Below are 27,519 nucleotides of genomic sequence, written 5' to 3'. Positions count from 1 at the left end.
ATTAAGTTATTGTGCACCACTGTTAAAAAAAAGTATAGTGCATCCATGTGGGTGTATGTAGTGTTATATTGTGATTTTTTTAATGTTTCCAGAAAAAAAACTTGGAAAAAAAAACCCCTTTCAGCAAGACCCTTATTTTGGAACGTAAAAGAAGAAATCCCAGTTGCTCCCGCTTTATTTTGAAAAGCAGGAGCGGAAATCCCAGCTGTCCACATGGCCTCAAACCTGACGCTAGTTTTGGTTCTCTTTGTCAGAGGACTGACTTCCGTTTTCATGTTGGGTCCAGGTCTCTTCTGACAGACTCAGAGCTTTCTGTCGCTTTAATAAACTAACAGTCACCGAGTGTTTTCGTAACGGAGCGAGTGAAGGTCCTTTATTTCATCCTGAAGCCAGTTTGAGCCTTTTATTCTGCTTCATCCTCGGAAAAAACACGACTGTTTACCTAGCTAGCTGGCTAGCATCAGCCAGCTGAGGTAAATCACCTAACATGTTTCGGTTCTTGAATGACGCTGATGACGACCCCTACATGATGTAAGTAATGGCATTACAGCTGCCTTTAAACACTGTCGTCTGTCTGTGTTTACACCTGGTGGAAAATACACGTGTTGTCTCGGTAAATGTTGTTCACTGTGTGCGGAGCAGGTATTTAACATTAGCACTCCTCCTCCAGCCAGCTGTGAGGGCCTACAGTGCTCCACCATGTTGGAGAGACCCTCTGAAAAAAGCTGTCAGAGCTCAACAGCATCTCTTCATCCACCAATCAGCAGCTAAAAGGGACAATTATCGTTACTGGCATAACTTCCTGATGTTTCCCACATTACGCTACAGCTGCCGTCCTGCCCATTTAAATCTCATTTACCTGATTTAATTAATGGTTGATTGCTTCTCAGCTTTAATCTTTGTAAAACAGCCGGCGGTGGAAAGTAACTAAGTTTATTTACTCAAGTACTATGCTTAAGTACAATTTTGAAGTGCTTGTACTTTACTTGAGTATTTCCATCTTATGCTACTTTATATTTATACTCCACTACATTTATTTAACTGTTTTAATTAAAAACTGAAAACAGATTTGTGTATCAGAACTTTATTTTTTCTTCTTTTTTCTTCCATTAACCGCCCCACAACTCCTAAGATTTTTCTGGAAACCCTTTAGAGGAGCCCTCAGGCTAGAAACCACTGGACTAAACCAGCTAACTATATATAAAGTAGTGTAAACTAGCTCCACCTCCAGCAGCTACAACACTAACATGCTGCTCTAACACTGATGCTTCAGTATTAATACTCTAAAGATGTCATATATGATTGTGGTCGTACTGATTTTCCTGAGAACCATTTCCCAACCACTTAAAAATACAAGATATATTTACTTGTAGAAACAATCTTCATAAGAGCTTTCACAATGAAAACAATTTCCTTATTAATAATGAACAAATGCCGCTTCAGTAACGAAGAGTAATACCTCTTCAGTTAAAATTAAATGCCTCCTCTTAATAATGAACAAATGCCCTTTTCAATTATAATTAAATGCCTCCTTAATAATAACAAACAAATGCCTCTTATCGAAGAGGCAAGGAAATGGGTTTAAAGGAGGTTAACTAAAATGTAAAAAGCCTGCAGGTGTGTTTTTAAACTTGCATGAATAACACTTTATATCTGACCTCATGCAGGTAATCTAGTTGAAAGGTTGTTTGTTTTTTTAAATATTCACTCAAATAAGTCTCTAGAATGATCTAATTTACCCTCAATTTGAAAAGTAAAAGATAGTTATTTCCTATACCACAAATGCATAAAATTGAAAATTGCCATTAACCTACCTTTTGTTAAATAGTATAATTTTGTATATTGACCTTCACACCACACATCTGATCCTCTGGCTTCATAGACTGTTTCTCTGCATCAATACAGATGAGATTCATTACCCACTTTAAATAAAACTTCTGAAACTTCAGAGTCCCCTTCATATGGGAGACTCACATCATCAGCGTTGTTTTTAAAAAGTCACATAGAGACAAAAACAAATAAGGTGTGAATTTCACAAACTAACACAGAGTAGTTTGATAAGCAGACTGGGTTACACCACATATTTAAGACAACTCTTCACTGCACCTATTAAAGTCAGAAAACATGTTGTAGACTATTTTGCGGCCATCAACTAATTGTTTGTTGGACTAATTGTTTCAACATATTTGAGACTAATGTTGACATTAATCAGCTTCATTTTTAAAACATAAATATGAAATAGGTCGGAGCACCCTGCATGCTCCTGAAAACAAAACAACAAAAGTACGCTCAACTTAAATTTAAATGTTTTGGTAGGCCATTCATTTTTAGGACTTGTGAGACCTTTGGGAACTAAAACTGGGCTCACAGGCAAGTCCGGGGGATCTGATCCTCTGTCAGTGTGACTAGCTCCCCTCTGTACATTGTTTTCAGTTTGCCTTCATATACCGAGTCAGTTCACACACAAAAAAACATAAAATGACATTAACATTTTCTTCCAGGGATCCATTTGCAGCTCACAGGCAGCAGATGAGGAGTCTGTTTGGACCGTTTGGTATGGACCCTTTTGCTCTCGCCCCCCAGATGCAGCCCCTCCGTGCACCACGCCGACCAGCAACTGTAAGTTCATGAACAGTATTCATGTGCTTTTTGTGTATTTCAGGTGATGTTGTCAGGTGAATGTTATTTAGTTTTAAATTTGGTGTTCACCTTCTTCTAGGCCGGTCAGCTTGCTCCCTTTGGCATGATGGGAATGGTGAGTATTTACATCTATTAACTTTAACTGTAAGAAGTGCAGTTATATGTCCGCAACTGTCTTTTAATGTTACAGATGTTACTTGTGAGATCGTAGCAAGTGATGACAGTGTCATTAAAAAGTTTTTTAATAGAGCAGATAATGAATGTTTCAAAGATGTACGAGACATTGCAGTCATGTGCACAACACCAAAACCTCAGTGGGACAGGTGCTGCGTACAAAAAAAACTGAACTAGATACAAGGAGTACCGGCACACTGAAACAGAGCATTCTGCAGGTACTCCTTGTATCTAGTTTAGAGATTTAGGACTCACTTCATACTTTGATGTTAGATGTAATGAGAATGTTAAAGAGCTCTTTTTATCGTTTTTGCAGGGTGGAGGATTCATGGATATGTTTGGCATGATGGGAGAAATGATGGAAAACATGGTGAGTTCTGTCAACTACTTCCATATGAACAGAAAATAACAACCCTCCTGATGAAGTACTCCATCTCATTTTAACATATGTTTGTTCTGTTCTTCTAGGAAAGGATGTCCGGTTCACCAAACTGTCAGACGTTCTCCTCTTCAACAGTGATCTCCTACTCATCCACAGACCCAGGGGCTCCTAACGTGTATCAGCAAACCAGTTCATCAAGAACAGGCCCAGGAGGGGTGAGAATAACTTTGGTTATCAGTGCTGAAATGGTACAGCTGCGGAGAGATGGTTAGCGTTATACAAGTAGACTTGATTACTCTCCTCAACCGCCAAAACAATCCTGACTGGATATTGGGCCTTTATGCTCAGTCAATCCAGGCATGACTGTGACCTTCTGGCCTCATTAACACATGAAATCACCAGTAATTGTGTTGACAATAAATAGACCATGTTCAGTATAAATATCACAGTTGCCACATAAACATGTTCAGCGAGTTCATTCAGGGTGCAAAGCGTCATGATTATTTAATAAGCCGACTTTTTTTTTAACTTCAGATCCGTGAGACACGACAGTCCGTCCGGGACAGTGAGAGCGGTCTGGAACGGCTTGCCATCGGCCACCACATCGGGGAACGTGCACACATCATGGAGCGTTCGCGAAATCGCCGCACCGGAGACCGCGAAGATCGGCAAGACTTTATTAACCTCGATGAGAGTAAGTCATGAAGATAATTTCACAGTTATTTAGTGTTGATTCTCTGCTGAACTGATGCTATGCCATATTGTGTCATAGCAAACTGTCCAGCTGAAAAAATGAAAGTCATGTTTATTTAATTACCAAGAATACCTAAAAAGGCTACCATTAAGTGTTAACAAGCCACCCTTCGCTCCTGCCAGGTGATGCTTTAGCATTTGATGAGGAGTGGAGGAGGGAGGCAGGAAGATACGCTCCCCCGAATGCCCGAGGGATTGAGTACGGCCGAGATCGACGGGCAGGAGGCCAGCAGCTGGCTCTTACTGCCCCTCCCAGCTCAACAACCCCACCAGGCCATCGACATGAGTCTCCCCGACACCGCCAGCCTCAAACCCGTCCACGTTACGACTGGTGAGAGGTAAGAAAAAATTCAGCTTTGTGTCAACAGTCCAGGCTGCTCGGGGTTAGAGCCCTTCCACCAATGATACCAATCAATCATCGTTTCAATGCCACATCCTATCGGAGTATCGCTACTTACCATGTGTGTCCCATGGTTGCAGTTTACCCAACTTCTAATGACTTTCAGTATGATAATGCACCATGTCACAAAGCAAAAGTCGTATCAAACTGGTGTCATGAACATGAAAATGAGTTCAGTGTGCAGGCCTCCCCAGTCACCAGATCTGAATCCATTACACCGCCTTTGGGATGTGGTAGAACGGGAAATTCACAGCATGAATATGCAGCTGACAGATCTGCAGAAATTATGTGACGCAATGATGTCAACATGGACCAAAATCTCAAAGGAATGTTTCCAACATCTTATGGTGTTCATGCAACAAAGAATTGAGGCATTTTCATGAGCAAAGGGAGGCCTTACTTAGGTTTAGTGTGGTGTTCTTAATAATGTGCTCAGTGAGTGTATGTTTGGTGTAATTTCTGTGTTGTCTTTTACACATTGGACACTTACAAATGTTTTTTTTAACTGTAAAATGTCCCACACAATAACAGTGATCCTTACAAAAAAACATCAGCCAGTACATTGTCATCAGATTTTTATTTCACAGCTGTGGCCAGAGGCATTATGCCTCTCAGGAACGCTTCAAGGGAATTTTTTGTCAGCTTGGTCTCAAGGATGAACTGATTAGATTTTGGCAGTCAATGTCACCGTGACCTCACAAAACACATTTTTGTCTATAACTCAAAAATTCATACACTAATCAAAGTTGGTCAGTCTCTAAGTTAAGCCAGTATGTTTATCACTGGATATGAATACCTTTTTATTAAATTCCTTCATAGTCTTTACTACAAACATTTTGAGTCTGGACAGACATAAATTTAACAATAATAGCAGACAAAACTCCGTAGGAGTAAATTAATTTGTTTATTTAATTAAAGCTTGAGGTTAGTCTATTTCTAAATTTGGTTAATTAGATAGTTTTACAGAAGTAAACTGCTACAGGTAAAGTACAGTAAAGAGCTTCTGGTACTTATCGCAGTTTGAGTGCTCCTTGCACCTCCTGCAGGGCACCACTTTCATAATGATGTGAATTTGGTGTGCTGCAGTAAAGATTTGAGCTTTAACCAGATTCAGGTTTGTTAAATAAAATTTAGGCACATTTTGGATTTTAAAAAAATCATGATGGTTCAGTGAAAACTCCACACGGCCTCTGTACCTGTTTATAATGCTGAATAATGACTGTGGACTCTCCCTGCAGGTGTCACACTGGAAAAGGTGAGCAGGTGGAAGGAGTTGAGGGAAGATTTCCCCCGATGCTGTGAACCACGCTGAAGACGGAAGTTGATGACTGACACAACTGCTCGTCGTAAATGTTTGATATGACTGGACTGTCTCTACATAAACAACATATTACACACACAACAAAACCCCACACTCTTGATAGCTACATTTACAGTTATACTTCTAGGCTGTTACTCTCCGAAACACACACACACACACGCACACACACACACACACACACACACGCACACACACATACAAAGGCACCCTGTGCAAACATGGGTATAACTACACTTTATATATACTCATTCTCAAAACTTGACATGTGTTTTTGCCCACTGCACTTAAGTGCTAAAGTATACAGTGCATCTGCTGTACAGTCCATTTTATGTTGTGAGGACACTAGTGTGTCTGTGAATTGAATTGTATACTGTTAACTAATTAAACTAAATAAAAGTTCATTAAACATTGTTAGATAATTGCAAAATGTCTCTTTTGTGTTGTTTTAGAATGCATTGTAAAATATATTGTTATATATTGTAAAACCTAATCGCACCATCATTGTAATACAGCTTCTGCTAAATCTAGAGTCCTTTAAAAAAAACAACCTCCTGTTTTTAGGAAAGGTTATAAATGTAGTTTGTCCTCTCCAAAATCTGCTGAGTATGTCAATCTATTCTGCTGCATTTTGTACAGACAAATCAGCCATGATACATTTAGTATTTTTAATACTGCATGTGCATGCATATGTATGCTGCCTCCTTCCTGTGCCATCATGTTTGCAGGCCATGTGACATCCAGATGGAGCACACAACTGGAGCAACCAATGAAATCCATCCTCTCCTGACAAATCACTCCAATAGCAGGCTCCATGCCCGTCTGCCTGCCTCCTTCTGCTGCTTGCTGTATCTGTAATCACATCCACAACTATTTTTAAATGCACATCCTCCCTCCAGCAAGCGCTGCTCTTGTCACCTGTCTACCTGTCGTCTTGACTCCTTTCATCCACATCATTAGATCTCATTCGACTAAAGTGCTCCGACAAGGCAGCTCGTTTTGTGCATCTGTCTTTCCTGAGATGTGTCCTCCTCGTTGTGTCTTTGTTTTGATATCTCCTACCTGTCATCCACATCCACCAGTATACACAGTTATTTTGTTTCCATTTACCAGCCGCCTCTTCTCAGCCAGTTATTCTGATATAGCGCTGCCTGCCACAAATTAACTTTTCATGTAAGCTGTGACAGTATTTGCACACGCCAGGAGTGCCTCTGTAGTTGGTAGTGATGTAAATAAGATGCAAGCAAAAGCAAACAAATGGTAGGGTCGATGGGAAGTCTGGAGGAAAATGTTAAATGCACAGATTGAAAATTAAGTTCACTAAGAAAGGTTGAAGTCCAGAACAGAACTAATCCTGCTCAGCTTTTCCTGCACCTTCACTAAAACAGAAAATATACACAAGCCCTGCTATTCTCCTCTATGCCAAATGTTATCCTCCATTCCCTTTATTGTTCCCTCCTCTCCCCTCTACATCCTCCAATGACTCACATACTCCCCCTCCCCCCTCGTGTGTCATACGTTTTTTTGCCCCCTCCTCTCCTCCCACCTCCCCTCTCTCCCTCTCATTTCCCCACATTCGCTCACTTCCTCCATCAGGCTACAAACACGCTGCAGGTAACGTTTAAAAGGATTGATCTATTCCATCATTCCCTACATCCATCTAAGCCTCCTCCTCCTCCTTCTCCATCTGCTCCTCATCTCCTCCTGCTCTGTGTTTTCTCACCGTCTCATCTCTCCATTGGTCCATATTCTCAATCACTGCCTGACACAGAACAGAAATTGAGCAGGGTTGTGGTCTGGAACAGGTTGACAGTAGATTTCCAAGAAGGTATGCATTATAAGCTCTTGATTTATGTTTCCTACTCTGTGTATGAATTTCTGTGTGTGTGTGTATATGTGTGCCAGCATATTCCTGGGGAGCATCTTGTACACAGCTTTCCATCCCTAAGGCTGCGTCACTATCATTACACTGTGTGTGCATGTGAGGGAGAGGAGAAGAGGCTGTGAAGTGCTAGTCTAAAATTCAGTCACCTCAACATGGCTGTTGGATGTGCTGAAATGTGTTTTTTTTTACATTTGCTTTTCATGTTTTAGAGATCATTTGTTACATACGCATCTGTCTTTACGGACCACCTCCTTTGCTCCTAATCTTTCCTAATCAGGATGAGATGGAGTGAATGTACGATTTTGTGTATCCGCACTAAAATCTAATGTGCAGTACAAATGGTTAAATTAAGAAAATGTCACCTTTGTTTTTTTGGGTTTTTTTACAGGATGTCTATAGTGAATATTGTCGCCAGGGAGATCCTGGACTCCAGGGGAAACCCAACTGTGGAAGTAGATCTGCATACAGACAAAGGTGCAAAAAAGAAATCTAATACTCACATATCTGTACAACTCTCAGCTGTGTTTGTTTGTGTTGCAGGGCTTGACATTGTACCTCATCTAATCTAAACCTCATTACAAGGTTGTATTGCCACAAGCTAATTTTGTCCTTTTCCACCCATCTCCCTTCCTTCATCAAACTCTCACCTTTATATGTACCTCATCCTCAACCCACCAATCCTCTTCAATCCAGGTCTTTTCAGGGCTGCTGTGCCCAGCGGTGCATCTACAGGCATCTACGAGGCTCTGGAGCTCCGAGATGGAGACAAGACTCGCTACAAGGGCAAAGGTGATCACTTGCCTCTCTCGTTTGTCTTTGCATGTTGCTGACGTTTTGCACTGTTGGTTTTCTCACATGGTTTGTGACATGTAAATGCACCCTGACACTGTTAGTTTTGCATGTATCCAAATAACTTTTTCTGTCCTGCTCTTTGAGGTGTAACCAAGGCTGTAGGTCACATTAATGACACCATTGGACCTGCCCTCATCCAGTCGGTGAGTTGGAGGGCAGCAGTGGGTTCAACATTAAAAATATACTGGGGAACGGTGAGGAAACATGGCTTTATAGTGTGAGTGATACATTTTGTTTTTTTAGGGGATCAGTGTGCTAGAACAGGAGAAACTGGACAACATGATGATTGAAATGGATGGTACTGAAAACAAATGTAAGCATTAAAATCTCATGATGTTATACATGTTTAAAGGTCATGATTCTGCACCACTGAATGTTACTGACTGCATCCGTGTGTTGTGTGACTGCGTCTGTGTTTCTTCCACAGCTAAGTTTGGTGCCAATTCTATTCTTGGAGTATCACTGGCCATATGCAAAGCTGGCGCAGAGGAGAAGGGCGTCCCCCTGTACCGTCACATTGCTGATCTGGCAGGAAATAAAGAGCTGGTCCTCCCAGTTCCTGTAAGTCTTGTAGATTGTACAGTGCAAAAATGTGGCTCTTACAAATATCCAAGTCCAAATACACATTCCTGTCCCTCGTCTCTTCTTCACTCAGGCATTTAATGTAATCAACGGGGGCTCTCATGCTGGTAACAGGCTGGCTATGCAGGAGTTCATGGTACTTCCTGTAGGGGCAGAGTCTTTCCGTGATGCTCTGCGTATGGGGGCTGAGCTCTACCAGACACTGAGAGGTGTCATCAAGGAGAAGTATGGTCAGGATGCTACAAATGTGGGAGATGAGGGGGGATTTGCCCCTAACATACAGGAGAACAGTGAAGGTAAGCAGAACAAGTTTCCTTTTCTGAAATAATCTGCAGTATTGGCCTTTGTGAGACAGTTGCTGCCGATTGTTTATGTGCTGAGTGTGCTTTATAGTGTATCTTTTCTTTTCTAGACATATTGACACAAATATGACAAATAAAGCAATCTTGAATCTTACCTTATTTTTTTCCTGTGTCCCCTCTCTGTGCTGTCAGCCCTCGAGCTGATCAAGACAGCCATAGAGAAAGCGGGCTTCACAGACAAAGTGGTGATAGGGATGGATGTAGCTGCATCAGAGTTTTTCATCGAGGGCAAGTATGACCTCGACTTTAAGTCTCCACCCAATGCTGCACGCAACATCAGCGCTGATGAGCTGGCCAGCATCTACCAGGGCTTCATTAATAACTACCCAGGTGTGTATTGTGTGTGATTTTTGCCCTGAAATGACCCACATACATGTCAGAAATACTAACTTTTATGGTTTTCTGAAGAACATGATGTGGACAACTCCGCTATTTAGATAAGGGGATTTTATTGACAGCATCAAGACATGGACTCATGAAATCACTGTGTCGGTGTTAATAGCTAGTTCAAGTGCTATTAGGACAATATTTCATATTTTTGCCATTACTTCCTCAGTCACCTCTTTGACAGATACAAAGAAATTGAGAGAACAAGGAAGCTTGTTGTCTCCACAGCCTCTCTCTGCTCCTGACACTTTGGCCTGTTAAAGAGGTTTTAATTATGCGCTACGGTGCACATTTGGCAAGCAGGGGCCTAAATCTGATGTGGCTCTTTACCCTGTCAATGGTGTGTTTCCTGCTTGTGTGGGCAAGTGTGTGTGTGCATCTGTGTGTAATGTGATTGCATTTTAAGAAATTACTTCCCCTTAGACCCTTTATTAACTGTGATGCTGTAGTCCCATTGAAAAATTGTACAAAGATGCTTTTTTCCCATCTCTCCCTTTCCTTCAGTGGTGTCTATTGAAGATCCTTTTGATCAAGATGACTGGCCAGCTTGGGCACAGTTTACAACTTCAGTGGGCATCCAGGTAAAATATTCAAGATGTCCTGACTTTTAGTTGCTAGTAAGCTCCAAAATACAGAATTTTACTGTATCCATAATGCAACTCATGTCTTTCATTAGACCCTCTCTGCCTGGTGAACGCTCATGTAACCAAATATCACTGCTCCAGAGAGTCTATTTAACTGATTTTGGCTTGCTTGTAGTATCAGTGGAGTAGAATTAGATTAACAAACATGGTGCTACAACAACTTCTAATTTTCCTTGGGCTGCTGCATGTTAAATTGCCCAGGGTAGACCTGATACAGCTCAGTAAACTGATACAACTCCATCTGTAACTGTTTTATACATTCTTCAGGTGGTTGGCGATGATCTGACGGTCACTAACCCTCGCAGGATAGAACGAGCTGTGGCGGAAAAGTCCTGCAACTGCCTGCTGCTTAAAGTCAATCAGATTGGCTCTGTCACAGAGGCCATCAAGGCGTGAGTTTAGTTGGCATGTTTGAGGCATGAATGCAGGCATGTGCGTGCACCTGTCTCCACGTGTGAGTGTACATCATATTTATTCTGTTCATGCCTCCCTACCTCTCAGCTGCAAACTGGCCCAGGAGAATGGCTGGGGCGTGATGGTGAGCCACCGCTCAGGAGAAACAGAGGACACTTTTATAGCTGACCTGGTGGTTGGTCTCTGCACTGGACAAGTAAGACATACTAAACACACACGCACGTTGTCCTAGATCACTTTTGGGGACATTACACAGACTTAATTACCTAGAGACTTACCTTAACCATACCAATAACCATTACCTAACCTTAATCTAACCCTAACCTTAACCACTGATCCAAAATCAGCTTTTTCCCACCTGGTTGCACAGCTGTCATCCTCAATTGGACCAGATGTCCACATAGAACTGGTCTTAAGTCTGAAAGTCTAAAATTTGTCCCTGAATATAAGTGCTGTTCATTTTCTACGTCTCAATTTAGTTGCCTAAACCACTCTGCATCTTTGTAATTGTTCTCTGCATAAGTTGTTCTGCAGTGACAGTTCATAAATGAGACAATACAAAACTAAACAGGGCAGCAAAATCTCACTACGACAGTACAGGCTGGAAACAAGGCAATACAAAACAAGGCAATGATCCATAACATAATAATCACAAGTGGAAGTGTAATGTGTCAATATACTAGCAATATAAGTAAATAGCTATGAGGTGTAGTTCTGAAACCATACACATCCTAAGGCAATAACTTAATTAATTGATCAGCTTGCAGATCTCCCCAAAAAAATCACTTGAATTTGTATGTTGGATATCAATCAAAGCAAAAGCAAAAATATACCAAAACATTTGCTGATTACCAACTTGAAAACATACTAATATTAAAACAGACATTTCTGTTTCCTATTTTTATCATAAGAAATACTCTGGGTTTGTTGGCTGCTGATCAGTTTGAGTAAGAAATCGTGGCTTTTGATATTTTACAGACTGAAAAAATGATAAAAATAGATATTAGTTGCATTAGAAGAAAATGAACGGCAGCAGTTTCAGTTTCTCTCTGTGATTGTTGGTATTTTTGTCTCCCCTTCAGATCAAAACTGGAGCGCCCTGTCGGTCAGAGCGTTTGGCTAAATACAATCAGCTCATGAGGTGAGTATTCATAGCTTTAACTGTGTATGTGGAGACATTTTTCTTCTTCTTTCCTTCTTTCTTCCATCTGCTTCTGTCCTCTTTCACATTTGAGTTTTTCTGCTTTTATTCTCCCTTTTGCTCTCAGGATTGAGGAAGAGTTGGGTGACCAGGCCCACTTTGCTGGGCACAACTTTCGCAACCCCAGTGCCCTTTGAGTGCACATGTTAATGCAGGAAGTCACACATTCATATATACCATGTTCTGATTCCCTGACAGATATACAACAGTGGGATAATTACTCATCATTTTCAGCACAGCTTGTAACACACTGAGACACTTTTCAAATATCTGACATGCGCAAACATGCTCTATAACTACAGTTTATTGACCTGATGCTTCAGCAAGTGATTGAGTTCATTGACTTCAGCCAGTTGTTGTTCAGTGTTTCACCTCTAAGCACAGACGAGCACTTCCTCTGATGCACTTTTTTCCCCTTCTTTGGTCGCCTCCTTATGACTTACTGCAGAAGTATTTTGAATTTGTGTGTCCTGTTGTTTCCTTTTCCTCCTGTTCCTCCTGTCTTTCCTGATGTAAACATGAAGAAGCTTGAAGCAAAATTGTGTCTGTAACTTTGTCAGTATATGGTTAATAAAGATGGCTACATGTTGACTCTAAACACAGTGCTCTGACTACTTGTTTTAAGGCTTTAAAGACTTTTAAGACCTCTGTGTGTCCTTTTTCTCTTCTTATATCCAAAAGAGTAAAATACTCAGTTAAATATGGCAGAAAAACACCTTTGCACATTGTTAATGGCTGGATATATAATATTCTATATTCTAGCATGTTGTATTCAGCATGAATGATGTTAAGCAGGTGTGTTAGATCATGAACACACGTTTAATGTTTTAAATAAAGGAATATTATGCTGCACATTTTTAAAATGTTCAAGTATCAATCTGAGAGGACTTTGTACAATAAATCCAACAAGAATCCAGCACAAAATCCTGCAGGAACGCCAGAAGAATCCTATAGGATTGCTCTAAACTTCCTGTAGGTATTAAGAGGAGCTATATTGTACCATGCAGGAATCATCTTTGATAGTTCCAGCATGATACCAACTAAAGGAACTAATATAATCATAATAATAATGCTTTAGTAGTTAATGCATATGGCATAAAGTTTGAGAAGGCTATTTTTTTTCTGAATTTTGGAAATTCAACCTCAGCTCCTATAATAAGTCTACAGTAACCTGTGTAGTCAAAATACAGACATTCAAGTCATTATGGATAGAAATATTCCCGTTTAAAACTGTCATTTATGATCCCACGACCATTACAACATAAAATCAGGCATCTATGATATCAAGTTTTTCATTTAGAGCCCTGGCTTCAAAATTGTAGTTCTTACTATTTTCCACCAAACTGAGCCATTTTCTAATGTTTGACCTGTGTGGCAAATAAATGCTATTTTCCTGGTTTCCACTAGGGGCATTGCTGCTGTACTCTGGAGCACTACAGGCCGATATAGCAAATGTATACAACTATCAATCTGACAGGACTTAGGAATCCAAAACCAAATCCTACAGGCACTGTGTGTGTGTGTGTGTGTGTGTGTGTGTGTGTGTGTGTGTGTGTGTGTGTGTGTGTGTGTGTGTGTGTGTGTGTGTGTGTGTGTGTGTGTGTGTGTGTGTGTGTGTGTGTAGCTAGAGGGATTGTTTATTGTAATGCAGGTCATAACTCCCCCCTTTGCCGTCTCTCTCACTCACATATACACACAACTTCACCCACTCCCACGTACATGTACATGCATGCACAGGCCTTAAAAACGAAATATTAGAGTGTGTGACCTTTTTTTTTTTTGGTGGCAACTTTTTTTTTTGAACAGGCAGTGTATATTACACCTCCCAGGTGCAGTACATTTCTGTATATGAACTACAGTATGTTATTGAGCTTTGAAGTTGTCTGTGTGTGTGTATAAGTGTATATCATTGCAGGATGATATGAGCTGAGAGCAAGGGTTTATCATAGCATTTATTTTTCATTCACTCTGATTCATGTGTCATTGACAGATAAAACATGAGCTTGACTTTGATAGACCTACGTTCAAAAGCCCCTTGATAATTTTTCCTTATCATATGCACCTAAACATGCTGTCCTTCAAGACAAGTGCCACAAAGATGCTGCTGTGGGAAAATCAAACAAAATATCTGGCTTTGTTTAAGTAGATTTCAGGCCATCACTAAGTTTATGCAGCTGCTGTCACAGCCAAAACTAACTCTGCAGTTTGGGGGTTTTTCATTTTATACTTCACAAGATGAAGAGACATTTCACTGTGTAAGAAACTTTGGAGAGAAATGTTTACATGTTTGTGATCTTGTGATCATCAAAAGGAAAAAAAGTAATTTAGTACATGCAAAATAATTTTCTGGGGGTTTTTTTTCAATCTAAAAACACAATGGCATAATGTCAAAAATTGGAAAAATGTTGATGATTACAAAGGGGGTTACATCTGAAGTCAGACCTGTAAGATTTTACTCAGAAGGCGTTTCCCCCCTTATTTTTTTAAATATTCAACATGTTACTGTTTTTAATTCTTTGAAAACAATATTTTGTTTCATAAGAAATGATCTCTCTTATAAATCATGTCAGTATCCATGAAAAACAACTTATAACTTATATTTTGGTGGGCTTAATTGGTACTTACCCAAGCAGCTGAAAACATTCGTTAAAAAATAGTAAAGTAATCAAAAATTAATCAAATATAATAAGTTACATTACTTTGATTATTGAAATAGTTATATTACTTATTACATTTAAAATAGGGTAACTAGTAATATGTAACCCATTACACTTAAACATCCCAACCCTGCACACCAATTACTGCTTGCTAAATTGTCACCATGCGCGGCCTGCAGATCTATCAATGACCGCTCGCGCTTTACCTTTTTTACAAAGACTTTAACAGCAGAGGGAGCGCGAGCGCGGCCAGGCCTCTCTCTCGTGCTCTCCGGCTGCTGCTGCTGTTGCTGCTGATGATGATGATGATGAAGTAAGGGCTGGAGCCGCGCAGGCGCACCGGGCACAGTCTCCGGCCGGGTTGTCATGGTTACCACACAATAGGAGACGGGACAGGGGGCTGCGTGAAGGGGAGAGAGAGAGAAAGAGAGAGAGAGGAGAGAGAGAGAGAGAGAGAGAGAGAAGGGGGGGGTGGTGGTCTGCAGAGCCGCTTGACTGGACACACCGCTGCAAGGTTTTCACAGACAGACAGACACGTTACATTACATTACAGGGGGGCATGAGTACATTATTAATTGATTGATTATTATAAAGGAGTTGGGGGGGCTTCTTTGTTAGGTGGTTGACATTGTCATTAAAATACTCTAATTATTAGTGTGTTTCTTTAGTAATCTGCCTTCTAGCTTGTTTTACGGCCTGTAAGAGCAAAGATCTACTGAGTGTTTCTTTCTTTTTTTCTTATTTAGTGTAGGAAAATGGCAAATAGTTATTTGGGTCTGAAGCATGAACCTCTCCATACAGTAAAGGTGACAATGGAGAGACTAGGCAACAGAGAGAGAGAGAGAGAGAGAGAGAGAGAGAGAGACCCTCCCTCTTGATCCCCTCCCTCTTCAGAGTTTTGGCCCTCTCTCTGCGCCTCTCTTCCTCCTTCTCCCTGCCTCACTACTCCCTCCTCCTCCTCCTCCTCCAGCCTCCCCCTCCTCCTCCTCTCTCCTTATGCAAATCACGCCCTCTCCTCTCTCCCTTTCTCTCACCCGACGTGCATCCCTCTCTCTGGCTCACCCCTCCGCTAAAAAAAAAATTGTGACTGTAAGACTGGAGAGGGGTATTAAAAAAAAAAAGTGCAAGTCGTCTTAGAGGAAGAGGGAAGAGGGGGAGTAGGTAGGGGTGGGAGAGGGGGGGGGGCAAAAAAAGAAAAAGGGGGCGAAAGGGGGTGGGGAAGAGGCGAGGGTACGCATCAATTTGTACAGTCTTCAGTTGGCACCCCTGTTTTTTTTCCTCCCTGCAACGAGTAGAAAGAGGTTTTTTCCTGCATTATTGTTATTATCGGAGCCCGTTGCAATATGAGCCAGCACAAGCCTCTGTTGACAGACGCCTGGGCTCTGAGGTGTGCGTGTCAGCGTGCAACATAAAACGACCAAACAGAAGGGAGAGAAAGGAAAGGGAGAGTGAGAGTGGGAGCACGCATCGCTGGATATTATAGGTAAGGAGAAGGGGGAAAAAATGGATGCTTATACTCTATGTATTTTTTGGGGGGCTATTCCTCCTTTCCTTTGCTGGCCACGTTTGTGTTCTCCTTCCCCATTTTTCTCCTCCTCTTTGTGTGTTAATTATCATCCCACTCTTTTCCTGCGTTATGGCTAAATTATGTCCCGGTGAATTAATGTTAATAGACGCGCACCCACATTCCAGCGAGGAAAGGGAAAGGGGAAAAGGGAAAGGAAAGGAAAGGGAGAGCCGGTGCGAAATACCATGATTCGCCGTTCCATATCATCTTTCCTTTCTTTCTTTCTTTTTTCTTTTTTTTTTTTTTTTTTTTTTTAAAGATGTGCAGCGTCTAGAAACAGCACACTGCACAGGCATCCATTCTGATTGTGAACATGTATGTGGCTGCTGAACACGACTCTCCCCCCCCCCACCCCCTCGTCGGAGGTGCACTGTGTTCCGCCGTGGTAGTCAGTGGCAGGCTGTAGGGCAGCTTTGGCCGGTCTCCTCTGCATGTGTATCAATTACATTCGCAGGAAGAAAGAAGAAAGAGTCGTTGCAGTGCCCGCTCGCTGGTGATGTAAGCAGAGCAACTGCATGCTGCTGCTTTGCATCACATGCAACGGGGTCAATTTGTTGATAATGCTTGTGTGCCTGTGTGTGTGTGTGTGTTTGCAGTGCTATGTAATGTTAATGCTGGTGTATTTTGTTTGCGTCCTAGTTGTTTACTGACCATGGTCATGGACCTGCCAGTGGACCACTGACAGGCCAGTAGCTGCCACCTGTAACTGAGATGCATTATGAACACAGGATCCCACAGCATAACTATAAACCTAGTCATGTCTATCATACTGTAATTAGACCCGAGTAGCCTTTAAGCACACACGTCCAATCTTTTTCTATTATGCACATGAAGTGGTGTGCAGTGATTTAAGGTTTTTATTCTTAAGACTGATTGACTCAGTTACTGCAGCATGCACTAATAATTAATGCATAGCCATGTGTAGTGAAGCTTGCTGTAGGATTTACAGGAGCCTACCTGCTACAGTAGGATTCAAACATGCACAAAAATCAGTGTGTAGCTACTATATTTATTGGCTGCATGGCCAACTGTGCATACACATTACTAACTGTTCAGCCAAATATATCTCTTTTCATCCAGTGGTGTGCACTATTTATATCCTCATTCAATATACATGAGCCATTTTTTCATCATAGTGGTACATGAATGAATGTATTAGACAAGCCCTCGCCAATTAGTCCACCTATGTTGTCAGGCACGCCCAAATGGATAAAAAAAATCCTGACATTGTACTTTTCCCAAATGGCTGGCTTGCTAGATAAATAAGCATATGATTCTGCTGGCCATAACCAGGTCATGTGGGTTAACCACAAGTGGCTGTGGGTTTGGGCTGTTGTGGTGAAGGTGGAAAGAGGGGGGTGTGGCCCCATATTCCCCAAGATGTTGGAGTTCTCTGTCTTCTGCAGACTGCTATCCAAAATACAGTCGACCAAAAGCACCTTTTCTGCTACGCACCCAGAATTTTTGTTTTAGTGTTCCCAATTATACCGAACCAGTACATTCTGTTATTGTGCCAGTGGGTTTTGGCTGCTGTGAAGGCAGAAGGCAGAGTGAGGACTGTTTTGAGTGCAGCTAAAAGCAGTTGTGCCGATAAATTGTGAAGCATGCTGGGAATTTAAATGTTGAAACAGTGCTTTTTCAGTTGTAAACTCTGATGTTTTCATAATCTCACAAATTCTTGAACTCCACACATGGTGCAGACTAGCCTGTTTTTTTGTTGGGGTGTGGGGTGGGAGGGGGTTACAGATAGCAAATGGTGTATTTTATTACTGCATCCACATGTGAATTAATGTTCTCTTAAAAAACATTGACTTCTCTGTAGTGTTTCCATGTAGATAAATCCGAATAATGCCTTCTTTGTTTATGCTTCTTTACAGGTTTTGTAGCTTTCATGGTGTAACACACAGCCCAGTCAGTAAGCAACAGGAACCAGTTCAATCCATGCAATGGCTTGTGTTGTAAAATGGACGTTATAAAGGAGAAATAATGAAAACACGGACACACAAAGAATCGGTATGAGCAAGCCTGATTTCTATTCTTCACAGCAAAGTCAGACATTGTTTACCTGACTAATTCCTGTATGTAGTAATTTGGGAGCATTACTACAAGATAATTAGTTCAATATGTGATAGCATTTCGGGATAGCCAGGGTGACTAAGATGTAAATTATTTATTTGGTTGTGAGAATCAGTAATGTGGTTGAAAAAACAGATTCCATGTTTATATTTTCTCTCACTCAATTTCTCCCTCCTCTCTGTGTCCTTTTGCCTCTACTCTGTTCTTCTATTCTCCTCCCTTCCTTTTTTATTCTCGACTTATTGTTGTTGCCCTTGCTACGTTTTGTGTTAAATTGATCAAATCTGACTTTCTTTTGGCTTGTATTAACCCTTTTTTTTACTACAATCAACACATCTCCTTGTTTCTTTTATGTGTATCACCTTATCCCGGTAGCCCTGTCTTATTTTAACATTTAATGCTAACCCCTCCCATCCTCTTTCGCTGGACTTTGGGCTTTGCAGATGCCCATGCGCAGTGGGCGACGGCGGGGGGCAAGCGAGGAGAGAAGGGGTAGACGCCCGCATCCCAGCCCCACTCGCCCTGAACGCAACGATAGACAGACGGTTAGCATCTACCTTTCATTGTCTCCTCTTATTTCCTGTTGTTGTTTGGCTACAAGTTTATGTGTGTGCATGCAGGTATGAGAGTGATGGACAATAAAGGACTGTCTATGTATTTTATTGTGTGTGTGTGTGTGTGTGTGTGTGTGTGTGTGTGTGTGTGTGCTGTCAGTGTATGAGTCATCAGTACGATTGCCAGAGACATATCCTTGCTCTGTCAGTATTGTTCGTTAGTGTGTTTTACAGCTTAGCACTTTGAAATCTTTGATGTTTCATGTTTGACATTGATGTTTTTTTTGTGTGTGTGTGTGTGTTTTCCGGCGTGTGCATGCAAGAGTGAGTCTTTGTTCTAAAAACAGACATAGGCCTATTAGCAATTCAAAAGCATCACTACAGAATTAAAAGTCTTGTGTTGTGTTTAGCAAAGAGGTGCTGCCGAGGAATTGGCTGGAAATCGCTTCAGTCGCAGATCACAAGGGCATGATTCATCAGAGAGTGAGGGGGAGGAACTTGTGTCTCCTCCAAAGAGGCAGAAAGTTCAGGTTTGTGTTACATTTCATCAATCTGTTATATAAAGAACAATTATAAAGCTTTGATTCAGCTAAATCATCCAAATGGTTCTGTCTAATCTATTAAGAGCTACATGTTTTGCGTCTGCTAGTATATACACACACAACACTATCACTCTCTTAAAATACAGATTTTTACCTCTTCCACAAATGATCTTTTCTTGTCAGGATTCGGCCTCTACCCCAAACCCTCCAACATCAACACACTCCACTGACAGCTCGGCTCCCTCTACTGTCCCACCTCCAACCTCAGTTGCAAGCCAATCCCGTGAGAGTGACAATGAAGACGGCCAATCCCAGGGCAGCAGGAGTTCAGTTGTAGGGAGCCTGGCCAATAGCAGCAGTAGTCTGAGCAGTGGGCGGGATATAGACCAGGACAATCGTTCCTCATCCCCAAGTCTCTCCGCTTCCCCTCTGGGTAGCCTGGACTCTGATTCCGATGGCCCCGACTCACCAAAGCAAGGAGAGAGGGAACGGGAGAAAGGCAAAGAGGGAGGAGGAGGGAAGGTGGCAGGGGAGGATAGGAGGGCACTACGGGAGGGGAGAGGGGAGGATTTGTGTGGAGATGGAGAAAAGCCAGATGTGGATTCCCGCATTGAAGACTGTCCTTCTCTAAAGCCCCCCTCAACTCCGTGCTCTTCCTCTGGTCTGACTCCCTCTCTCCGTGGAGCAGGTGATTCATCAAACGACAGCAATAGTGGGAGGAAGTCCTATTTCTCCCTGGACTCAAAACTCATGTGTAAAGTTGAATATGGTGGACCGACGGGCGTTGACAGTGCACTTAGTGGCAACAGAATGAATTCCAAAGCCAGCACCCAGTGTGCAACCAAGACAACTATCTCGGGAGGAGATTTCTCCCATAACAGCCCAAACATTCCCCACTCCTTGGCCCCCCCTCTTCCTCCTCCACCTGCCCTGAAACCCTTGGAGCTTGGGGGACAAAACCTGCCTGCTGAGGTTAAGACAGAAAGAGACAAAATAGAGAAGGCAGACAAACTCGTGGACAAGGCTCAGTCCACTCCTCCTTCACTGTTGCCGCAGACCGGCCCTCAGACACAGTCCCAGCCTCAGGCCCAACCCTCCACCCACCCTCACCACTACAGCTCCACCAGCTGGCAGGGTGGCACAGCAACTGGTTGCCAGGGGAGCTGGGGCTACACCCGTTACCCTGGCAACCACCACCCACACCAACCACAGCACCAGCCCCCAGTGCAGCAGCAGCAACTTCCCTCTGTTTACAACCCTCCGTCCTCTCGCCACTCCTCCTCCCACCCCTCTTACCTCCCCCATCCTCACCCCCACCCCCACAGGGAGTACCTTCCCAGGTACGCTGGAGGGGGAGGGGACAGAGAGAGGGGGGCTGCAGGAGAGAGGGAGAGGGGAGTGAGGGGGGAATGTGGGGGGAGGGAGCTCAACAGGGAGTTCTCCGCTCCCATTGGCAACAGTAGCAACAATAGTAGTGGTGGTAACAGTAACAGTGCTTGTGGTGGGATGGGTGGGCCGAACAGCATCCAAAGCCGGGAGTTTGGAGGTCTGTCAGTGAGTCAGAACCGAGATTTCCAAGGTTCTGGGAGAGATGGACCTACTAACATTGGTCCTGAACGAAGAGACTTTGTTCCAGCTTTCAGAGACAGGGAGCGAGAAAGGGAAAGGGAACGGGATGGAGGGAGGGAGTTTCCTCTGCCAAACCAAAACCAGACTAGAGAATTTGGCCCCAATGGAGCTGGAGGGGGCCATCCCAGAGACAAAGATGGAGGCAGATGGGGTGAGTTTGGAGGTCAAACAAGAGAGGTTGTAGGCAACAGTAACCCAAATAGCAACTCCATCCCCCAAGGAAACCCCCCAAGTTCAACTAGTGGGCTACCTGTCACCCCAATGCTGAACCGAGACCCACCTGCGTCCCCCCAAAACAACACCAGCCACTCTTCTCATTCTTCCCTGACCCCACACCCCCACCCGCATCCCCCAAACTCAACCAACCGGGACTTCCCTCCTCCCATGGACCAGGCACAAACCCCCTCTTCAGGAGCGGACCACTTCCACAGAGAGTATCCTCCCACTGGAGGAAAGGACTTTCCTGCTGGGGCGCCTCCTTCTGCTGGCACAAATCGAGAGTACCTCAGCCCGCCTGGGGTGACTTCGAACCTTGGACGAGAGTATTCGGGGCCTGGAGGAACCCAGCATCCCCACCCACCTCATCCCCACTACCAGTCTGGGCCCAGGGACAGAGAAAGGGACTCAAACTTGCGAGAGGCTGCTCTGTACCAAAACCGTGGAGGTCCAAATCAACCTCGTGCACTCTCTCCATCCTCCTCTTCCAGCCATCATGGACACCCTCCAAATGCTACTTATCCCCCTCCACCACCTCAGCCTCCTCTACCCCCATCTCAGACCTCCCACGCCCAGCCACCCCCATCCGCTATGGCACCCATTGTACGTCCCCCACACTACCAGTCCTCTGCTCAGACTCCTCCAACACCCCTATCTCCGTTACCCAGCCCGTCCACAAATCAGATGGGAGGTTTCTCATCTTTTCCACCTGGTTCCTCCTCTGGACCCAACATGCCACTTCCTGGGCCAGGTGTGTCATCCAGCTGTTCACCTGGATGTCGGCCGTCCCCTTTCCATGGCACTTTGAACAGCCACCCCCCCTTCAGCGGACCTTACCACTCCAATGGGAACAGTGGCAGTAACATGGCCAACAGCAATAGCAACAGTAGCGCACCCAACAGCAGCAATACCAATTCTCAGTCGCTCTCGCCTCAAAATGTCTCAAAGGGACCTCCACCTCTTAGTAACTCTGCCAACAACAACAGCATTTCGACCCCTTCCTCCAGTTCATCACTCCCTGGTGGAGATGGCCACTCGGATTCAGGCCCACCCCCTACACCTGTCATCAAGGAAGAACCAATAGAAGAACGGGAGGAAAGTGAAAGCCCACCACCAGTGTTGAGAAGCCCCTCTCCTGAACCTAAGCCTGTAGACATCCCCATTCATGCCAGCCAATCAGCAAGGTAAAGTTAGAGCAGTGTTATCATCCTAATTGAGTTTGTCAATGTGTCAGTCCATTAAGTCCCTCTTCATGGGATCAGTTGTAATTAACAGTAATGATAGTTATTATGACAGCGATACTGACGCCTGATGGTTGTAATAATGATGTACTGCACCACTGTGTCACTTGTTTCTAGGTTTCACAAGGTCCTTGACCGTGGCAGCGGGAACTCTTGTGCCCGCAGTGATGTCCTTTTTGTTCCGTTAGACGGCTCCAAACTGTGGAAGAAGAGGAATGAGATGATAGAACGAGCCCGAAGGGAGGTCGAGCAGAGAGCCAGAGACTTAAGAGAAAAAGAGAGAGAACGAGAAAGGGAACGTGAGCGTGAAAGGGAACTGGATCGACATCTACAGGTGAGCACATTTGAGCATGATAATTATGTAGCATGTCAGAGTTAATTGAATTGATATAGATTAAACTGATCACTTGAATGGGAGGAGAGTAACGTAGATCAGGGCAGGTGTGATTTACTATGTTCTTGTGTTTTTTCTGCAGCAACAGAAGGACGCCAGTGCCGCAGCAGGGGCTCGCCAGGGCTCCTCTCTCTTCTTCCCCTCCTCATCTTCTATTATCCTCGATCCTTCATCGTCATCCTCTTCAGGCAACCATGTCACTCATGCTCCACCTCACCATCAGCATCATCCTTCACACCCACATGCTCATCTTACTCCATCACACCATCTCCACCCCACTCTATCACACTCTATCCCCCACTCTCTCCTCCTGCCATCCATGGCAGGGGCATCAGCAGTGGTTGGAGGCCCTCAAGGTGCCCTCGGAATAGGTTTAGGTGGCCCTTATCTGGGCCCTGATACCCCAGCACTGAGAACCCTGAGCGAGTACGCTCGCCCTCATGCCATGTCTCCACTCGGGGCAGCAAGTCGTGCCCAACAACATCACCAACAAGTTCATCATGGCCATCCCCATGTCCACCCGTCATTTTTCCTTCCTCAATTTCAGAATCACGCTTTGGGCCACCCGCACCACCTACCAGCTGATGCTGCCACAGCTGCAGCCATCTTGGGCTTTTTATATGGTGGCAGCCTTGAAGGGGGTCCAGGAGTTGGGGGCCACGCTGGGGTAGCAGGAGGCCCGGTACCTGGAGGAATTGGGGGTGGTGGGTTAGGAGGAGTCGGTTTTCCTCATGCAGTGGCTGCACACCGGGATCGAATGAAGCCTGGATTTGAATTTAAGAGTGATGAGCGTGTTTACCCACCAGGGTCCATGCCTGATCCTGCAGCTCTTGCTCTTGCTCACTCTCATTCACACGCTCATGCCCATGCCCATGCCAATGCCCATGCCCATGCCCATGCACACTCCCTCCTCCTTGGAGGGGGAGCTAATGAGGTGTCACTCTATTGCACTCCTCCGCCCCCAGCTCCCCCCGGCCCCCAACACATCCAGAACCCAAGTCTGGCCCCAATAACTCGACCTCCGAACCCGCCAGCCCCTCAATCCCTGTCCAATCCACCCCCTTCATCTCTCCTCCCAACCTCACTCCCCTCTCACCCTTCATCTGCGCCACCAGCTGCCCCCCCAGCCCCGGCAGGCCCTGCTGCTCCTCCGCCAGCTCCTCCTCCACCCGCTCCACCGACCTCCAACACCGCCTCACTTCATCACCCAGTCCCCCATTCTTCTTTTCCCAGCTCCCTGTCCTCTCATCTGCCACCAGCCCCAGCTCCAGCCACTCCCTCTGAGAACTACCCTACTCCCACTCGCTCTCCCGCCTCTTATGAGCGAGACAGGAGTGGAGAAAGAGAGCGGGAGAGGGAGAGAGACAGAGCTGCTTTGCCGGCCTTTGGGGACAGAGAGCGAGAAAGAGAGAGGGAAAGAGAAAGGGGAGGAAGTGCAGGAGGTGGCGGAAGTGGAGGAGGGGGAAGTGGAGGAGGAACAAGTGGAGGAAGTGGAGGAGAGAATATGGGGCGTCTTCAGATGTTAAACGTGACGCCTCATCATCACCAGCATTCACACATCCACTCACATCTTCACCTGCACCAGCAAGACACAGGTACCCACTGCTACTAACAATGCTGCCATTGTCAATATCACCTGTCTGCATATTTTACAGATGTGATGTGTCCGAGACTTATACCCTGAAACCTAATGCTTTCAAGTTATAGCGAGACATATAACAAAGTATAAGCAGATTATAAATGGTTTTTAGCAAACTATTTTGTAGATGTAAATAGATTAATGTTTATTGATGTATTTGTCAGCAACTATAACTCTTCCTGTGGGCATCTATAACTGGATACTGGTGTATGAACAGATAATGAATAAATAGTTGCCATACTATAAAATATATTAGTAATAATTGTTGACAAATACTGTACATAATAAAAACTTGTCCTTATATCTGCTTACAACTACATTGTATTGTCTTGTTAACCATTTGTTACATGTTAATATGCTTCTTATAAATGCTAAATAGGGGTCATTAAGTAATATGTTACCAAATTTTTAGTCAAGAAAGTTTAAAAAAAATATATATATTAAAAGCCATCACAACAAGAATCACTTTTTCTCTATTTTAGTGAGAATTCATCCATATTTTTTGTTGATTTGCATGTCAATATTTCACATGTGGACACATGGAGCGTTAATATTTAATCCAAAGTACAAATCTGTCATGGAAAAACTTTTTTTACCCACATGCCAAAGTTTGTATGCTTGGTTGGCCCATCACATACTCAATTTACTGAATATAATTGTGTGTATTACTGTTCACATAGGGCTCTATCCTTCAGTGGCAAAGGCACAATATGTAAATTTTCACTTAATTTGTAGAATTCCTGACTTTTGAACTTAATTTGATTTACTTGATTATTATCCGGATGTTCATGAGTTGTTAAAAATCATATATGCCAGTGAATGCTGTGTATCATGCTTTCAGTTCATACTGGTGCTTTGACTCCGATTAAATATCTCCTTTATTTCCTATTACATCATTGGCATCCAGCGGCGGGCGGGGTTCACCCCCTGATGGACCCGTTGGCGTCGGGGTCTCCTTTGGCACGCCTCCCTTACCCAGGAGCCACACTAGGCACCCCCATCCTGGCTCACCCCCTCACTGACAGCGAGGTGCTCCGCCAACAGCTGTTCGGTGAGGAGAAGGCTCCTCGTCCATGTACTCGTTCAGTTTTTTTCTATTAAAAACTCTAAAGTCCTCAAAGTTTATGAAGAGACCTTTAGACTACAGTGCTGATGATTGACCTTAGTGCCTCTTTCTCCTCCTTTCTTTTTTGCCTTTTCCTTTTTTTCCCCCACCCGCTCCTCCTCTTTTCCATACTGTTCTGTCATCAGGTGCTCCTTTCCGTGACCTGCCCCAGCCGTCCTCCCTCACTGGTCCCATGTCAGCAGCCCATCAGCTCCAGGCCATGCAGCAGGCCCAGAGTGCAGAGCTGCAGATCCAGAGACTGGCCCTGGAACAACAGTGGATCCATCACCATCACCACCACTCCCTTACCCAGGACGAGTATTACAGGTAAGGAGTATATGTGTGTGTGTCAGTTGTTACTATTAATTCAGTAAAGATTGAATTTGTTGGAAACTATTGGTGTACATGTGCCAAAAATTCTGCTCAGTCTTCAAACTAAGCCCTGAACCCAGTGTCTTTAAAACCACCTGGTACTCCCAAACCCAAAACCCAACCAGAGACCCAAAGCTACATTTTTGCCTTTATCCTTTAAAAGGGTGGTAAACGGCTGAATTTATATGGTGCTTTCATTCCAACTGCTTTAAAGTTTGCCTCATTCACACATGGAGAGCAATTTGGGGTTCAGTCTTGCCCAAGGACAGTTCAACATGTGTACGGGAGGAACTCTGGATTGCACCACCAGCCCTCTGAGCCACAGCTAACCCTTTACTGACTGTTAGCTTGGGAAATGAATGCAGTTCATTGACTACACACTGCTTATCTTCTTGCAGCATAGATACAGATGATTGGCATTATAAGATAAAGAAAGACAGAAATTCCCTTTTGAAATGAACCAACCCCAAACCTGACCCAGGCCCAACATTTGAACAACAAGATGGTCCAAACCTGACACAGAACCTGATACTTTGGCACAGCATGTGATACTGGATCAGAGTCTTTAAACTACACTAAAGAATAAGACGCCTGATATTGATTTGTAGAAAACCGAAGAGAATCTTAGAGATTGGTTGTATTTTTTGAGCTTTTTCTGATAAATTGAACAAGTACCAGTACCTGCTTCCAAATACCACTGAGCTAGGACATGAATAAAGGACATTTTTCAATCTTTAACCAGTTCACAAACTGACCAGTAGTGACAGGTAGACTATATATTAATGTCTAGAAATGTACACACCCTCTATAAATATTATAATCATGTGTTCTTAAAGGCAATTGGTGGATTCAAATGAAGCATTTAAAATATGAATATGTCTAAATGAAAGTTATTTAGATATTAAAAGCATCAAGCTGAATTTATTAGAGGTGACATGAGCATCATCTTTATCTTCTGCCTAAACTATAGATTTGACTCTCACATGATTTCTCCTTTGACTTTTTAGTCACCTGAAGAAAGAAAGTGACAAGACCCTGTGAGGGAGGGGCACAAGAAAGAGCAGCACGGGGGGAAAAAAACGAGGGAGAACGTGTGCAAAATTAAACAAATACGGCAAAACAAAAAGCACTGAAAACAATGAAGGAACAAAGACTGAAAACAAAAGCTGGTGGACTAATGGACAGGGAATGCTCTGAAGAAAACAAGAAGACTTTGGAAGGATTAACAAAAGAAAGAGGGAGGCGCGAACATGTTGCACACCGTCCCTGTTAACTGCACCACGTTGCAGATCCAGACTCCAGCGCTTCCCTGCATAATGTTCTTGAACTCCAGTCCTGTTTTGTATTGTGCTCTGTACAGTATATTAGATGGGGCAGCGATAGTGAAGTAAAGTATGTGTAAAATACTTGATGCCAGAAGGAATGTGTACATGAGTCTCTTTTATGTCATTGCATGTAGCTAGGCGCTTATTCTGAACTGGTGGAACTTTTGGTTCTATTTTTAGTAATTACCCCCTCTTTTGTATCTGAGGG

The 27,519-nt window shown here is 43.6% G+C and overlaps 3 protein-coding genes across 4 annotated transcripts; all 3 read left to right on the top strand.

Annotated features, from left to right (window-relative positions):
- The first annotated feature begins 251 nt into the window (after window positions 1-251).
- On the top strand, window positions 252-6,107 carry mlf2 (myeloid leukemia factor 2). The gene is made up of 8 exons (XM_053326481.1): window positions 252-531; window positions 2,502-2,619; window positions 2,720-2,755; window positions 3,131-3,184; window positions 3,283-3,411; window positions 3,731-3,890; window positions 4,073-4,287; window positions 5,588-6,107. The coding sequence occupies exons 1-7, from the start codon at window positions 488-490 to the stop codon at window positions 4,282-4,284; spliced, it is 753 nt and encodes a 250-aa protein (XP_053182456.1). The 5' UTR covers window positions 252-487; the 3' UTR covers window positions 4,285-4,287; window positions 5,588-6,107.
- Window positions 6,108-7,940: 1,833 nt separating this feature from the next.
- LOC128365854 (gamma-enolase-like) lies at window positions 7,941-12,505 on the top strand. 2 transcript variants are annotated; one of them, XM_053326467.1, is made up of 12 exons: window positions 7,941-8,026; window positions 8,246-8,341; window positions 8,489-8,547; window positions 8,648-8,717; window positions 8,832-8,965; window positions 9,060-9,282; window positions 9,481-9,678; window positions 10,240-10,316; window positions 10,647-10,771; window positions 10,881-10,989; window positions 11,876-11,934; window positions 12,062-12,505. In XM_053326467.1, exons 1-12 carry the CDS (start codon window positions 7,942-7,944, stop codon window positions 12,129-12,131), a joined length of 1,305 nt encoding a protein of 434 aa, XP_053182442.1. In that variant the 5' UTR covers window position 7,941; the 3' UTR covers window positions 12,132-12,505. The 2 variants fall into 2 exon arrangements, with proteins under 2 accessions (XP_053182442.1, XP_053182441.1); XM_053326466.1 differs by lacking the exons at window positions 8,489-8,547; window positions 8,648-8,717 and having other exon boundaries at window positions 7,942-8,026.
- Window positions 12,506-18,204: 5,699 nt separating this feature from the next.
- Window positions 18,205-27,102, top strand: atn1 (atrophin 1). The gene is made up of 9 exons (XM_053326393.1): window positions 18,205-18,231; window positions 18,738-18,839; window positions 19,259-19,378; window positions 19,574-22,419; window positions 22,594-22,810; window positions 22,953-24,465; window positions 25,417-25,560; window positions 25,761-25,941; window positions 26,994-27,102. Exons 1-9 carry the CDS (start codon window positions 18,205-18,207, stop codon window positions 27,025-27,027), a joined length of 5,184 nt encoding a protein of 1,727 aa, XP_053182368.1. The 3' UTR covers window positions 27,028-27,102.
- Window positions 27,103-27,519: the final 417 nt, after the last annotated feature.

The sequence above is a fragment of the Scomber japonicus genome, chromosome 10 (genome assembly GCF_027409825.1).
Source record: "Scomber japonicus isolate fScoJap1 chromosome 10, fScoJap1.pri, whole genome shotgun sequence".
Lineage (NCBI taxonomy): Eukaryota > Metazoa > Chordata > Actinopteri > Scombriformes > Scombridae > Scomber > Scomber japonicus.
Note: the sequence above shows the minus strand (reverse complement) of the source record. Positions and strands in the feature narration are given on the sequence as shown.

Bases quoted from the DNA above. Each gene is read 5' to 3' on its own strand.
- mlf2 (XM_053326481.1), top strand. From the start codon at position 488: ATGTTTCGGTTCTTGAATGACGCTGATGACGACCCCTACATGAT. The intron at 2,620-2,719 runs GTAAGTTCATGA...ACCTTCTTCTAG, and splicing joins CACCACGCCGACCAGCAACT to GCCGGTCAGCTTGCTCCCTT. The intron at 2,756-3,130 runs GTGAGTATTTAC...TCGTTTTTGCAG, and splicing joins CCTTTGGCATGATGGGAATG to GGTGGAGGATTCATGGATAT.
- LOC128365854 (XM_053326467.1), top strand. From the start codon at position 7,942: ATGTCTATAGTGAATATTGTCGCCAGGGAGATCCTGGACTCCAGGGGA. The intron at 8,548-8,647 runs GTGAGTTGGAGG...TTGTTTTTTTAG, and splicing joins GACCTGCCCTCATCCAGTCG to GGGATCAGTGTGCTAGAACA. The intron at 10,317-10,646 runs GTAAAATATTCA...TACATTCTTCAG, and splicing joins CAACTTCAGTGGGCATCCAG to GTGGTTGGCGATGATCTGAC.
- atn1 (XM_053326393.1), top strand. From the start codon at position 18,205: ATGAAAACACGGACACACAAAGAATCG. The intron at 22,420-22,593 runs GTAAAGTTAGAG...ACTTGTTTCTAG, and splicing joins CATGCCAGCCAATCAGCAAG to GTTTCACAAGGTCCTTGACC. The intron at 22,811-22,952 runs GTGAGCACATTT...TTTTTTCTGCAG, and splicing joins AACTGGATCGACATCTACAG to CAACAGAAGGACGCCAGTGC.